This window comes from Melitaea cinxia, chromosome 26, assembly GCF_905220565.1.
Source record: "Melitaea cinxia chromosome 26, ilMelCinx1.1, whole genome shotgun sequence".
In the NCBI taxonomy this organism is placed as follows: Eukaryota; Metazoa; Arthropoda; class Insecta; order Lepidoptera; family Nymphalidae; genus Melitaea; species Melitaea cinxia.
The window spans coordinates 2,551,160-2,566,166 of record NC_059419.1 but is presented as its reverse complement, the minus strand read 5'-3'; the positions used below and the strand labels follow the sequence as shown (position 1 = coordinate 2,566,166).

General features: G+C 32.1%; 1 protein-coding gene across 1 annotated transcript in view; it reads right to left on the bottom strand.

The window, feature by feature from the left end:
• The window catches only part of LOC123666553 (calcium-dependent secretion activator), an 84,705-nt gene that overhangs the window by 6,141 nt on the left and 63,557 nt on the right, over window positions 1-15,007 (bottom strand). Inside the window, exons 15-27 of the mRNA XM_045600666.1 lie at window positions 14,724-14,830; window positions 13,441-13,616; window positions 12,331-12,351; window positions 10,804-10,980; window positions 10,062-10,198; window positions 9,417-9,607; window positions 8,454-8,595; window positions 7,382-7,529; window positions 6,253-6,365; window positions 1,823-1,979; window positions 1,526-1,667; window positions 1,170-1,344; window positions 928-1,062 (exon numbers count right to left, since the gene is read on the bottom strand). Of these exons, the coding sequence (XP_045456622.1) occupies window positions 928-1,062; window positions 1,170-1,344; window positions 1,526-1,667; window positions 1,823-1,979; window positions 6,253-6,365; window positions 7,382-7,529; window positions 8,454-8,595; window positions 9,417-9,607; window positions 10,062-10,198; window positions 10,804-10,980; window positions 12,331-12,351; window positions 13,441-13,616; window positions 14,724-14,830 (1,821 nt within the window). The remainder of the gene's footprint in view (window positions 1-927; window positions 1,063-1,169; window positions 1,345-1,525; window positions 1,668-1,822; window positions 1,980-6,252; window positions 6,366-7,381; window positions 7,530-8,453; window positions 8,596-9,416; window positions 9,608-10,061; window positions 10,199-10,803; window positions 10,981-12,330; window positions 12,352-13,440; window positions 13,617-14,723; window positions 14,831-15,007) is intronic.

The window sequence follows — 15,007 nt, the reverse complement described above, 5'->3', positions numbered from 1 at the left end:
ATCCGTGTAAAAATTATTAAATGAATGATGTCATGATTATTCACATTTTGTACAGTCAGGCATATGAAAAAAATAAAAAATAAAGTTTTTTTGTGCAATAATTCGCATTCCCATGTCAGTAGCTCTTGCTCTAAAAACATGATGATGATTTAATTTACAACTTAAGTTGGATCATTTATATTTTGATATCAATTTAGTGTTCAGTATTTAAGAACTTCTCGTATATATGTGAAAGATTTTTATATTAAACATTTATATTATTTTACAATTTCTTTTTAATAATTAAAGACACGATCCAAAAAAATGGACGAGCAAAATATAAAACTAAATTGATAATCTGATAAAACTGTTCCAACTCTTTTGAGATTTGAAATGATTGAATTTTCCAATTGTAATCAATTGATTTAGTTAAACTGTCATCTCGATAATGTAATTTTGAATGTTTGACCAATAGTCTAACTTTATCCCCATCATAAACGATGTAATCATTCCACCAACTGTTGCAGTGTTTAAAAGCAGCTATTGATAAAAATGCAGCTAATTGTCATGTTAGGGATAAAGGATTGCTTGAAATGCTTTGCTGTTTTGGGTGAAAATGTGTTGAGTTGCTTATGTTATCTAAGATAACATTGAGCATTGAGCATTGGAAGAAGTCAGAAATATACGAATATATCTAACTGGACTGATATATTTTGAAGTTAATACTTAAGCTATAGGACTAAGTAAGGACGTATAAAACTGTTAGTATAATTTTAATTCTTCAAATGGAAATTGTCTTAAAAAGACAAACTTGAGAAATAGGACTTTAAAATTTTAACTCTCTCTCTTTCTCTATCAAAAGAAAAATCCGATATTACTGACTCCGGTGATTTCTCAGCATTGCTTGCAATGATTGATGGTGATGAGTCTAAGATGCGTGATACTTACGATGTCTACACCTTCAACAGCACAAAGTTTCAGTGCTTGGTTCTTAGCGTCGAGCGCCACGTTGACCATAGCGCAGATCTCAGCCGGCAGGATGTAGTCAGTTGACATAAATGTTACACTCTTCTTTAGCCACGCCTGAAAAAATTTAACTCACAACTGGTTATCGAATAATATTTTTATTTTAAAATACAAAAAAAAATATATCCAAGATTCCATTCTCAAATGAGAATCTAATAACTAACCTGAAAAGAAGCTTCTGTCCTCTGAATACATGTTTCCATCATATCACTGGCCATCAGCTTTAAACGCTGCTCGAGATGGGATCGGAATTCTGGCTCAGGCCAGTGAAGATCCCTGATGAACGACTGCAAAGCGTCTAATTTCCAGAACAATTCCTCACTCGTTGAACAACCGTTTCTGGAAAATATTATTGTAAATAAGCAATGATCTCAAGAATAATGAATTTATTGAGATCAATAAAGTTTTTACTGTTACAAATCCAATCCCAATAGTAAACGAGTACAACTATGTTTAAAAGTTCTTTCAAGCGACAAAGTAATTTAAATACCTATTATTCAAAAAAATTAAAGCATCTTACCCTTTAATCTCCCAACGTTCCTTCTCAAAACCTTTGTGCAATGATTGAGCAATAGATGATTCCATGAGATCGACGTACCGCACAACCAGAGGCGCAAATGTGTCTCGCAGATGTTCGTGGAAACGACCGTTTCTCAAATTTTCTGGAAAATATTTAAATTCAGATTATGTAGATGTATTTTTAAGCTAATAACTTGATGCCAATGGCTCTTAATTGCTTTAAACGCTTTTGAAATTATATTTTTTGTGCCAAAATGAAAGTTCTAAAGGTACGTGTTAGGGTGAAAGTTGTTCTTACCATCAGTCCTCAAATAGTCGTTTAAGATCTGGAATAGCGGGAACGAGTCCCAAGTATCTGGCGGCTGTTCCGAAAGCACGCGATCCATGTCCACGGCAAACAACGCCCAGAAAATTTCAGCGTGTTCAACGAGAAGTTCCGAAAACCACGCAAAAGCCTGCATAGAGTTTTAAAATTTTTAATAAAATATCATAATATTAAAATTAAATTAGTAAAATATGGTATTTGAAAAATATAACAATGAAGTAAAGTTTGGATATAACATTGATATAATTTTATAAGAAATAGTTGAATGGATCGAAAATACAAAGGATACTTTTCTTTAATTTAAATAGGAAATATTTTAGATTATTAACTTTATTCATTTAAGTTTCTGGATATTCTTTTAAACTTGTAGACCATTGTAATGATCTTATTAATAATTATATTTCATATGTTCAATGTCAACCTTAATGGTTAACCAATTTCTTTTTATATAGCAAAGTTGTTGCAAAATTATAGAGCTTATATTTTATTGAACTAAGATGGGAATGAGTTCAATTTTGCAAAATCTTTGCATATTTAATACTTAAAAAAAAATCAACTAAATACATGCTAAATGAAAATAAAAATAAAAAACAACTACTATCTACATTTCGAGTTATCATAAGCTGTAGCGAGGCTGTGCTGGAAGATGAAATTTATAAAATACAGGTGCATTAATAAAAATATAAAGTATTTCTATGTATTATACTTGTTACATAATAGGGAGCGAGTGAGAAGCCACGAATAATCTAAGTATTGATATCTACATAAGCGGATAATTGTTAAATAGTGTAGAAATTAATGTCTTCGAAAAAGACAAATGACTGAGTGAAATGTAATAATGTGTGGATTTAATGTTTAGGTGTTATTAAATTTCGTTAAATTTTGATAAAGATTCCTTAAAATAATAAAATATTGTATATTACATTATAGTTGACGCTGTTATTTACGTTGTAGGGTAGACACATATTTTACTGACTTATACAAAATTTTACGATCTTAAAATATAACATCATTGAGTAATTCGATAAAGTTTTAAATTTTAGAAAAATCCCAACTTTCTAACTTTAATTTGAAGCCGATTTGAAATGGCTATGATATCTTATTATTTTAGACTATGTATTTATAAAGGTAAGCCAATCGAATATTAAACACGTAGTTTTTTTTTTACTTTCCAATAGTTTAAGGATGTGTATTTATTTGATTCATAGTTCTTTCGTAGTTAGATTGATTAGTAACTATGAATATATTCTATGGCTCGTCTGTTTAACGCATTAGTGAAGAAAGCCATTCAATGATGTGCGACTGAACAGAGCTATAAGGTCGAAATCCATACAGTTCAGTATGAAATTGCATCAAAGAAATTCAGTCAAAACTTGCATAACGCCTATTTAAAGCGCTAGGTTCTTCACCAGGCTCGATTTGCATGTTTATGCATTGATTTACATGCAATGTATATATTAGTCTAGAATAATCTAAGCTCACTAAGCCAGTGTCTTCAAACTATTGAAATAACGCCACGTGTCTACGTCCTTTAGAACTGTGATCGTATCAAAGTGAGAATGATTTAGATCGAGTGAACGAATTGACAAGTGATTCGATCAGCCGAGCAATCAATCAAATGAGTAGTTACATTTTGTTGACCGCTAGAGTCCGGTTTTGTGTTATAAACCTGCGGAGAAATAAAAAAACAAGGTAGAAGTGGAATAATAATAGTTTTATAAAATCCGCGTTATTGACCTCAAGTGAATTTTTAATAATATTTTTTTTTAATAATAATTTTGAACTTAGACGTTTACTGCTGCATATAGCTTTAAAAGCAAATTTTTCGATATTTTTTTTTGCTATAAAATTCACTTGTGGCTAAAGCGACATAAAATATATAAATAATCAATAAAATAATAACATCATAGGTTTTATCTATATAATTATAGGAACGATTCGATATACGAAGCGTAATTTCAAATTTATTTAAAACGGCTAGTCTATCAATATTACACTACGAAGAATTATTTTTGAAGCAATAGATTTTTTCATTATTTTACGAATATGTTTTAGTGCACTTTTAGAGCTGAAAACATTATTATTATAGTTATTATTTTTCTCTTTAAGTATACCTAATATGATTAGTGTGGCTTGTGTCTTTATTATGAAATACATACATACATACTGAATTTATATTCTTAAGACTTCTAGTAAAAACAATATAATAGGTGTAGTTGTGTGTGCTTTTCTTTTGAAACTTGAACTTGAACTTGATTGAACTTAATTTGATTCAGTTAGAATTTATTAGTAAGTTTTACTAAATAATCTACTATTATTTAGTAGTTTTATAGAGAAAACATACAACAATTAGTAAGACTTCTTAAAAATACTCAAAAATAATTATTATCTTAATAAATATAAAAACTAAAAATAAATTCTTCGGTTATTAAAATCACACAATTGCGATTATACTTAAATGATTTTTCCATATTTTCAGCTCCAAGAAAATTATATATAAATAATTATAATGCCTTCATTCCCCATACTAATAGCGACAGGAGAACAGGGTGCTATGTCCAGCAACACTGACAATTAGAGGATAAAACTTTTTAAATAAATGTAAGAAAATAAATATATTTTTAACCGACTTCAAAAAAGAGAGGAGGTCACGCCATATTTGGCGTGAACTTGTGGAGGTCTATGTTCAGCAGTGGACTGCGATACGCTGAAGTGATGACTTGACTATTTTTTCGTCAATCTACGTTGAATATTATAACTTTATTTATTTATTTATTTTTAATGGAAACAAACAGTATATAATAATTTTTATAAAAAAGCTCACATTTGGAAAATCATCACCAGAACAGTTTCCAATGACTAATAATACACAATAAGTACATGGCGTAGATGCGCCTTAAAACCAAACAAACTTACATGAGCCATTGAGATTAGATTGTGTGAAATTGTTTAATTTACAGATTACCTTAAACTTTACCTCATAATTTCTTAGTGGGTGGGCCGACTTCGATAATTCTTTTTTTTTATCAAAATTTAGTACTTGCTACGTAGCCCCATTTAAATTTAGTGCTTGCTACGTAGCCCCATTTAAATTTAGTGCTTGCTACGTAGCCCCATTTAAATTTAGTGCTTGCTACGTAGCCCCATTTAAATTTAGTGCTTGCTACGTAGCCCCATTTACATTTAGTGCTTGCTACGTAGCCCCATTTACATTTAGTGCTTGCTACGTAGCCCCATTTAAATTTAGTGCTTGCTACGTAGCCCCATTTAAATTTAGTGCTTGCTACGTAGCCCCATTTACATTTAGTGCTTGCTACGTAGCCCCATTTAAATTTAGTGCTTGCTACGTAGCCCCATTTAAATTTGATTGAGATCTGACCAGTACGTTTTGAGTTATATCTAATAATGCGTATTTACTAGATTATTTTTTCATCTCCCTACATTGTATGGTCCATGTAAATTGAAGTCGGTTTTTTTCGCTTGTAAGCAAACACAATTATTGTTTGCATTGTTAAAAGAAAATAAAAAGTGTTTCTGTAAATTCCAAAATTCCTTTATTCGTGTTTCGTAATAATTACTGGATTTTCCAGTAATTATTGCAGTAAGAACCAAGTAGGCAGTTTTTTTCGTTTCCTTTATGAACTTGGATAGGGTAAAGACAATAAGAATTTTTACATTTGATATTTTATGATAAAGAAATACTTCTCTTAAGTTATAGTTTTAGTGTTTTTTGATTAAATTTAAAAAGTTTTATCCAGAGAAACAACACTTAACACACAAACACTTCTATTTCCGAAGTGTAACTCAATTAATCTTTAGTAAACAAAAAAACACATTTAAGAAAAAAATTAAGTTGCACTTCTTTAAGTTGTTTGATCAATATTAATTAATATCGATATATATATATTTTTTTTGATTGATAAAAATTTGTTTAGCTTCTCTTATTTCTGTAAAATGTTGTTACATTTAGAACTTTGTTTAACATCAAATCTAATATATATATATATATGTATGTGTATATATATACATATATAAGTAGGTACGTCAACTAATTTTGAAAATGGAAATATATGCAAGAATATTTTATTTATTTAAGGTCAGGTCTTTCTAGGGTCATTTCAGTGTTACTGGGTTTTTAGATAAAATGACCCTACATCAAATTAGTAATATTTTTTTTTGATTTTCCCAAAATAGATATATACGCGGTGTAATATCGTATGCTAATCTATTAGGAATTAGAGGCCTTCGTTGAGTGTAGGGCCCTTGATCATAGCTTGGATTTCGATAATAGACAATGATTTTTCTTAACGAGTATTTCGTATTTTAATGATAATACAAAATTTCAACTCTTAATCAAACAACCGTCAACATCAATTTAATCTGAATTTAAGAAGAATGTATACCTCCGCGTAATGTTCTTCATTCTGCTGCAACAGATCGACGCAGAGTTCTGCGAGATGTATCAGATCTTCCAATTTCTTAGCTGGTGTCACCATTGTTTCACCTCGGAGGTCCTCTGAAAGGAGGTTTGGATGACGTCATAATTTAAGTATATTAAAAAAGATGTTAGTTTTAGAGTTAAGGTAATAATTAACCTAGGCTTAGACGCTGATGACGCAATTTATGTTTCCAAAATAATTATGTAACTAAATTTACTTTTTTCAAATTAGAAATTACTCTCAGTTACAAATCATAACGCTTTAACGTTTCAGACTCGAGTGTTATAAGCTAAGACTTCAAGGTTCACATGTCCTAAACATTATAGCAATAAAAGCTTCAAATTTTTCAGACTTGCGAGAAAACACTTGGCTTGGCTCTGAGCTTATTTTACTGTAAATCACCTGACTTAATGATTTTATCTTAGTGCTTGCATTTCGTGTAGTAATTATATAATTACAGTAGCAGATAGGCATTACTTTAAAAAAGTCATTTTTAGAAAATTTTAGAATGTTAGCTATTTCCTATGTATTTATATAACTTTGGTCACCATTTGTACCAGTGTGGTCTCAAGAAAGATTACAAGAAGAATCTACAGCTGTCTACTGTTTTCATGTGCTTTAAGTCATTTCAGCTTAGGAGTATGCTTCGAAGATTCTTCTTCTACATTTAAAGAGATACCATTACCAAGTATGAAATCCTTGAAGGCAACTTCAGCTCTATTCTGAGTATCAAAGATCTCAATGAAAGAATGAAAATTAGAGATTTAGATTTACTTAGAGCCTTATCTTTTTTGCCATTCTCCTCCTTTACTTCTTTTGTATTATTAGACAAACATATTACTCGTTTTAATGTTTCTGGAACACTATCTTCTTGAAATAAAGCTTCCTTACGCACGCTTAACTTGGGGAGTAAGCTGGTGAATGCGTGACGAGAGCGTTACGAAAAGTGTGTTCGGGCGAGGCGATCGGAAGTTGAGAGGAAGATATAAGTTAGTGAAGATAGAAAGAGAGAGAGAGTTACGTTTTTACGAAGTTGTACTTCAGTCGCGTGGTCTAAAGCATACTCGTTTTTTTATATAATATATGAACTTACCCTCAATATTAGCTTTCTGGCTGAGTGTAGTGTAGTTAAGTAGAGCTGCATTTTCTAAACTCGTCTGAATCATCGTGCGAACTTCTTCAGGGGGTACAGGTGTCACCACATCCTTCATCAGGACTCGTTCCAACAACGATAGTGTCGACTGAAATTATTAGGTTAGTATTTGAGCAACTGGATAATATACAAATATTACACATCCATCATGATTTCATCCGCAAATCTTTACATTCATTTATTAGTACGTTTTATATTTTTATACCCTACGTCTTTTAAATTTGATTGTATTCCTAAGATTTAAAAGCTGATTGATTTTAAATGATACAGAAAATCTCTACTAATATTATAAAGCTGAAGAGTTTGTTTGTTTGAACGCGCTAATCTCAGGAACATCTGGTCCGATTTCAAAATTCTTTCAGCGTTAGATAGCCCATCAATCGAAGAAGGTATTATATATATATATATATATATCGACCGATTAAGATCAACAAGAGTGAAGTCCACGTGGACGAAGTCGCATACAAAAGCTTGTTTTAAAATAAAAAGTAAGTCTTTAAATATATTTAGTTCTCTACACTAAGATTGATTTCGAAATTGGTTCTCAATTACAAATAAATCAATAAAGACTTCGTACTCGACGGCCCCAAGTACAATATAACTTCAGTGTCGGAAACGAGAAACACACAACACAGAAAAAAATAAATTGATGTTTAATATGGTCAATCAGACTAATATGGCCTGTACAAACCTTAGTCATGTGCGGGGATCGAACCCAAGTTAGTTAATTTGTGTTCTACCGTCGTTGAATTAGCAATGATATATTTTTCTAGAGTAAAATAAAGTAAATAAGTAAAATAAGTTAAACAATATCCTGCTAAAAAGGTAGAGGAAAGACTTGTGAAGAATCTCAACCTTAAAGACCTTCCCGGTGGTAAGTAAAGTAGCCAAACATTCTGGCGATAAACGCGCTTGCGATGCTTTCAATATTTCAGGCGTCCGGTTATTATAGGCTACGGTTACCGCTTACCATCAGGTGTGAGGTATAAAAAACTTAAAATAGGTTTCTTACCTTTAAAGCTCCTTCAGGTCTTCCAAACGGGAACGCATATCTAAAGTTAGTAATTTGATGCTGGAGCAGCGTTTTTAGTCTCTCCTTGATCTCGGCAAACTTCTCCTTCTCTTGCACCGTGATGCTGCCAACTCCGTCTGGCCTGCCAGGCAACGTGGCAGTACTGTGAAAGGGCTTCTGGCTTACTCTAGTAGGGTGGAAGCAGGAAATTAGGCGTGAAACTCGCATTATTTGATTTTACCTCGAAAAAATAATCTCTTAAGATTTTTTTTAATTTTTGTTTGTTTTTTCTGACATATTTTTCCTTTTTTTAGCTTTTAAGTAAATCATGAAATCCATTAAGAGCAATGTTGCGAACTTCACAAACCCATAGATAGATTGTTAGTATGCATAGAAAGTTAGGCAAACACATAGATCCACAATTGATAGGGGAAGAGTCATATTATATAGAAGTAGAGGGATATACAAGATATAAACGATTTATGTGGGGAAAGGGATTTGTAAATATTGAATTCTATTTTAATAGACTTTATTAAAAATAAGCATCAATTATTTTGTTATTTAAAACTAAAAGAAGTAGAGATAAGACTATGAATGTTTGCAATATTCGTTAAGTAATTATTAAATAGCTGGACACAATAATATTTAAGAACTAAATCAGAAAAAAATATTGTAATAAAAATAAAATAAAAGTCTAAATTTTCAAGGGTAAACAATTTTAGGACCAAAAGATTTTCTTTAATTTCAATTTATCAGACAAGCAACAGTAGTTATGATGTAATAATTGGTACTGAATTTGACAAGAATTTGATTATGGAAATAAGATGACTGCTTTCTGGAAAATATGAATGTATTGTGATCGAAGTGATTGGGGCTTAGAACAGTTTATAGAGAAGTATTAAAATATAGACTTCTATGACTAATATTTTTGAGGCTAACAGAAGCACAACACCAATAACTTACCTGTTTCCATGCACGTGACTAGCGCAGAAGGCAAAAGAGTAGTGCATCAGAGTTGGGTCAACAGTTTGCTGGCCACTTTCAGCGACATCCAGCAGATCAGACAAATAGCAGAGATGACGGTAACATCCCCTGACTCCGTATCTGGCGCAGTACTCATCCAGCACGAACACTTGACCGGGGGAGAACCAACCCTGAAGATTTTTTTTTATAAATCAAACAATTTCATTGAAATCTATTTTTACATACTTAAGTAATTGATTTTGCTGCCACGACTCTTTATGATTTGTTTTTTGAAGTGTAGATTTATTATTGACGTTCGTTAACTGCGTATAATCATCTTATGGCGACATATATGGTTTATTTAATTGCAATCGATTATATGTAAAAAATGTAAATTTTACGCACTCAAAAGTTCTAGAATATGAATAAAGAACCTAAACATTCGTCAGTTTTCCAAGATAATTATGTTCAACAACGACATTTGATCAAATACGAAAGTATGAACGCAGTTTTTTGTATACCACATAACTTTTTTAACTGTTACGTACATTGTGTATATTTTTTACGAAAATAGCTTCTAAAAAGTTTTTATTAAAAAGAATTCTTAATGTACACTTGATAAAATAGTTTCTGCTAGAGACTTACCAAGGAACAGTATGGGTCCTGCAGACGGTATTTCAAGGTGAAAGATTGTAGCGTTGTAAATAACTGATGATGATCAAATTGACATGGATCAGCTTGAATGTAGTCTTCCATGCCGTGCTTACGGGCTTTATCGGCGTCTGAAAACGTACAAAAAGGTTTTTTTTAATGTAAATGATATATCCACACTCTTATAATGCCCGTGCTTTTGTTATTCCATATTTTTTAATTCTTTTTTTTTTAATGCATCGGTACTTCACTGCAACTTAAAGGTTTGAGAATTATAGATGTTTATCGCGGTAGACGTCGGAGCTTGTGTATTATGAGTGTTTCCAGACCCCGGCCCAGAAGGAAGTTCTACTTGGGGCCGTTGTGTGAAAACTGTTTTTTAGACTTTATTGTTTATTTCATTAATATATTTTTTTTGAGTTTATACGTTATCGTTCGAGAATTAAAGATAAGTTTCGGTTAAATGCAAGGCAAAGAATATTTCTAAGGGCATGGTTAAAGATATTCCTTTAACTATTTTTTTTAAAATAATAATACGGATAAGATAGCATTGAATTTTCTATATATTATATTTTGTACATTTTTACTGTCGTTCTTTTTTTTGTTAGTCCTATTAATGTTTGTTTCTTTTTGGTATGCAATATCTTTATTGCATTTGTACTAATGAAAACAGCATTTTCACATTCGCATTCACAATTTAAATATATAATTCACTTATATCCCTATTAAAACTTACCTCCCATAATTTTAATATGAGTGTCAGAAGTGGTAGGCGGTGTGGGCTTGTGACTCTGTCCAGTAGCTCGGTAGAGAGCCATAACCCATAGATGACACTCGTTCTCATCACTCACCCCCATCAAAACAGATTCCCCATCCCTTACGGCGTTCATGAAATACTTCGCACCCTCCAATTCTGAAAATAATTCGCTTTACATTTCAGAAAGATGAAAATTAAAATATATATCATGAACGTAAACATTCTAAATTTTCATGTACTCTAAATTTATGTGAGATTGAGAGACTGTATCACCGGTTACTGATAAAACTATCTGACGTATAACGGTATCCAGCAGATAAAAGCCTACAGTAGATATATTTTTCTTTATGACTTTCAAACTCTGCTTTATCTGCCAAATATGTGAATCCAAAAGTTGTAGTTTAGTAGTTGAGTTGAAATTATCAACTAAATTCTAATTTTGTTCATCTTCCCTTCTTCTACATGAACGATAGAACCCTCTCGGTGCCCGTGAGCGTTCTATAAGCGAAGGCAGCTTGCATAGGCGGGTCTACCATCGGGGAGTCATAATTGCATGCGTTAGCGATCCTGTGGCGCCCCACAAGGAGGCGCGTTCTGACCGCACCGGAAACCCCACACTCTCGTCGCCTCTGGGCGGTGGGGTTAGTGCGTAAATACATTTCCCAGCGATAAAAAAACGTTAACGGCCTGTTTTACTTCCTGCTGATAAAGCATATCAGTGACTTATGTGCCGGTGAAATTCGCCATTGAAACAGGACCCTTAGAATGCATTGATCACCAATAATAAATGCAATTATGATTGCAACGAAAGTCAGACTAAGGTGTTAAGTTTTTTTAATTTTAACCATGGCACAATTCCGAACAAATCGTGGTAAAGATTGAAAGCTATAATGATATACAAAATGTGACTGGATCAATCTCCCCGTGATAGCTATTTATTTATTTCTATTTATTATTTTTTTTTGTATTTTGTTTTACCAACATAGTTCTTAAGTAATTATATTGTACTAACCAACTATGAGCCTATGTTGCTTGACATTAAAATATTTTTATTTTTTTATTTTATTTATTTTTATACTGTAAATAAAGCTCTCAGACTACAAAAACAATTTCCAATACTCATTAAATCATTTAACATAATCTTCAAAATTATTTATTTGTAAAGTAATAAAGCGACTGAACAAAGTTGTGAAGTTCAAAAGACGTAATAAAGTAAGCTAACAAGCTTAAAATAAATTTAATAAAATCTTAAAATATTGTTAATCTCTGGATTTTTTTTTTCAGTATTATTGGAATTGTATTTCTAATTTAAAAAATTTCTCTCATCGCACTTTATTCTCGACTAAACTAGTTTGAGTTCTTCGAAGAACTTTTATCTTGTTAACCTTTAGGTAGACTAAGATTTTTGTCCGTATTTTATTTTTTTATGAAATTTATTTCATGTTCATTCATTGTTAGTTATTTATAAAGCAATATTGTTAATTTTAATTATATCTAATGACGTACCTTGTCCGACCATGAGCTGGGCTGTAAATATAAAAAAATGGCTTATATTAAAACTAAATTAAAATTTTGTTTATTACTTGCAGTTACTTTTCATCGTTAATTTTATAATGGTAGGTACTTATCATTAAATTAGCGAGAATATTGTCGTAGATCCTTAGCTACACTATTAATTTTGTTATTTGTCTAAAAAATTAACTTGAAATAATTGTATCGTTGTAAACGATTTATCAAGTACATTAAATTTTATATAAAAGTATGTACAGTAAAATGTATTAACGTTGTTCAGCCACAAGAAAAGGTAACGTTCTCCTATTAGGTTGTAAAATATGGAAACATAAATAAGAAGTAATTATACGGTATCGTGAAATCTAAGGATATCGTGATTACTAAACATTTAAATAAATCTGATCAAGACGGATTTAACCTGAACGATTTTCTATTTATTTAAAACACGACCAGACCCTTTAACCCTAACCCTTTTTTTCCTTTAGATCTTTATTACCTATGTATTTCATTTAAAACGTAGAGTCAATAAAGGCATGTTACCTAACCAAATAAACTTACATTTAAGACGTCATTGACGTCGTGATTAGTTTGTTTTGACTATTATTTTGAATTAATTCTTACTAATATCATTTAATCTATTTTTACTATTAAATAGTTAATTATGCTGTCGGTGGTTTTTATTTTGGATTATTATTTTATATTAGCTTATTCATCTCGCTTTTGTTTCTTGACATTGCCTTAAAGTTACTTACGTTTCAGCCTGTAATATCCCACAACTGGGCATAGGCCTCTTTCCCCAAGAAGGGAAGGAGCTTAATCCACCACGCTGCTCCAATGCGGGTTGGCGGATATATTCCATACTATGAGTAACGATCGCTATCAGGTGTACATGATAACAACAGGGACCGACGGCTTAACGTGCTCTCCGAGGCACGGTGGAAAGACCCACAAGGACTGCACAAACACCCAGACCACTGCAAACACCTGTATGGCCAATACAAATGTTTGTCATGTGCGGGGATCGAACCCGCAACAGCCAGCGCAACAGGTACAATCCATGGCTGTAACCGTTGCGCCAAAGCAGCAGCTGTTAAAGTTACTTACCGCTAGCCAATTCGATGTAGTCCACAGTGAAGCCGTCTAGCTGCATCATCTCAGCTGGCTCAGATTTCTTGTCCTTGTACGAGCAGAGCGCGAACGTGTACTGGCTCACTTGTACTAGGACCATGTAGCGTCGTTTCCACTTACGCCAAACATTCTTTCCGATTACGTGCAAGTAACTTTGGAAGAAATGGTTTTTATTCAAATTTATATAAGTTAATAATTAATTTATTTATTTATTCATAAAATATTTTTGAGACAAGACCGGATATTTAGTCGATTAAATTTAGTTGATTTAGAACGTTTGCAACAGTGCCGAAGTTTCGGGAGATCAGAAAAATCTATAATAAAATGGGAAATACTCTGTTTTCTGCATAATTTTATTTTTCGTTTCGTTCAACTAAGGCAGGGCACAGCAGAAAATTTCTTGCTCAGAATATGGAGCAGTCCGACGGGGTAGTACCTCAGTCTTACAGAAGATCACAGCTAAATAATATTCTTTTCTAATAGTGTTATGTTCCTGTTGGTGAGTAAGGTGACTAGAGCTCCTGGGGGGAATTGGGGATAGGGTCGGCAACGACTACGGTAATCGCTTGCCACCAGGTAAGCCTTATTTGCCGACCTAATTGTATAAAAAATCATAATATAATAGAGTATTATGTTTGTTTATGAGAAAACTTTTGTTGTCACAATTTAATTTGTACTAGTGTATGTAACATTATTTTTTTAACTCTTATGCGACCATTATGTATGTCAATTACGTCGGAGTACGATAAGCCATTTAAATTATATATAGCCAGCATATTGGATTAAAATAAAATTTCTACCTAAGAATGACGACCATGAGTAGTTACATTTAAAAGTCAGACTTATGACATATCAGTTTATTTATTTATTAAAGGGTAACCAATAAAAGATACATTAATAATAGTTTGTTACACATGAGCTTACAATAGGATGCCAATGTTCTCTTAATTACAGGTTATCACAACATGCATTATCACGTCAAGTAAAACGAATTTTTGATATGATATTAAAAAATGTTTAGAATTTCCTAATGTGGTGGGGGGGGGGGGGGGGTAACACAAAAATAAAATCGTACAAATTAAAACGAATTAGTCAGTGAGTAAATTTATCAATAAGCAATCATTAATAAAAATTCAAAATGACAATATCGTTAATATGTATCAAGTTTGATGTGCTAATCTAGTAACAACTTAGAAATACTTGATAAAATACAATGTTAAAAGTAATACTATATTGTTTAACGAAATATTCGAACTCACCCGCAGTGTTTCATGTTTAGTGGCTTGTCCATACGACACGCAATTTTGATTCTCAGCTCTTGGTCCGGTAGGTTCTTTGGTACAGTCATACGGTGCCATTCTGGTGCCTTTAAAATTAAGTGTAATCAATACTATATTCTTTTAAGCTAACGCGATCACTTTACATTATTAAATGTTGGTGATCAGTTTATGTGAAGGTGGGTCACGGTATCGGTGCTCAAAGCCCAAGAATGACCACTGTCAGTGTAGTTTGTGGTAGTGAACAACTGCGTCCATGTGCCAAA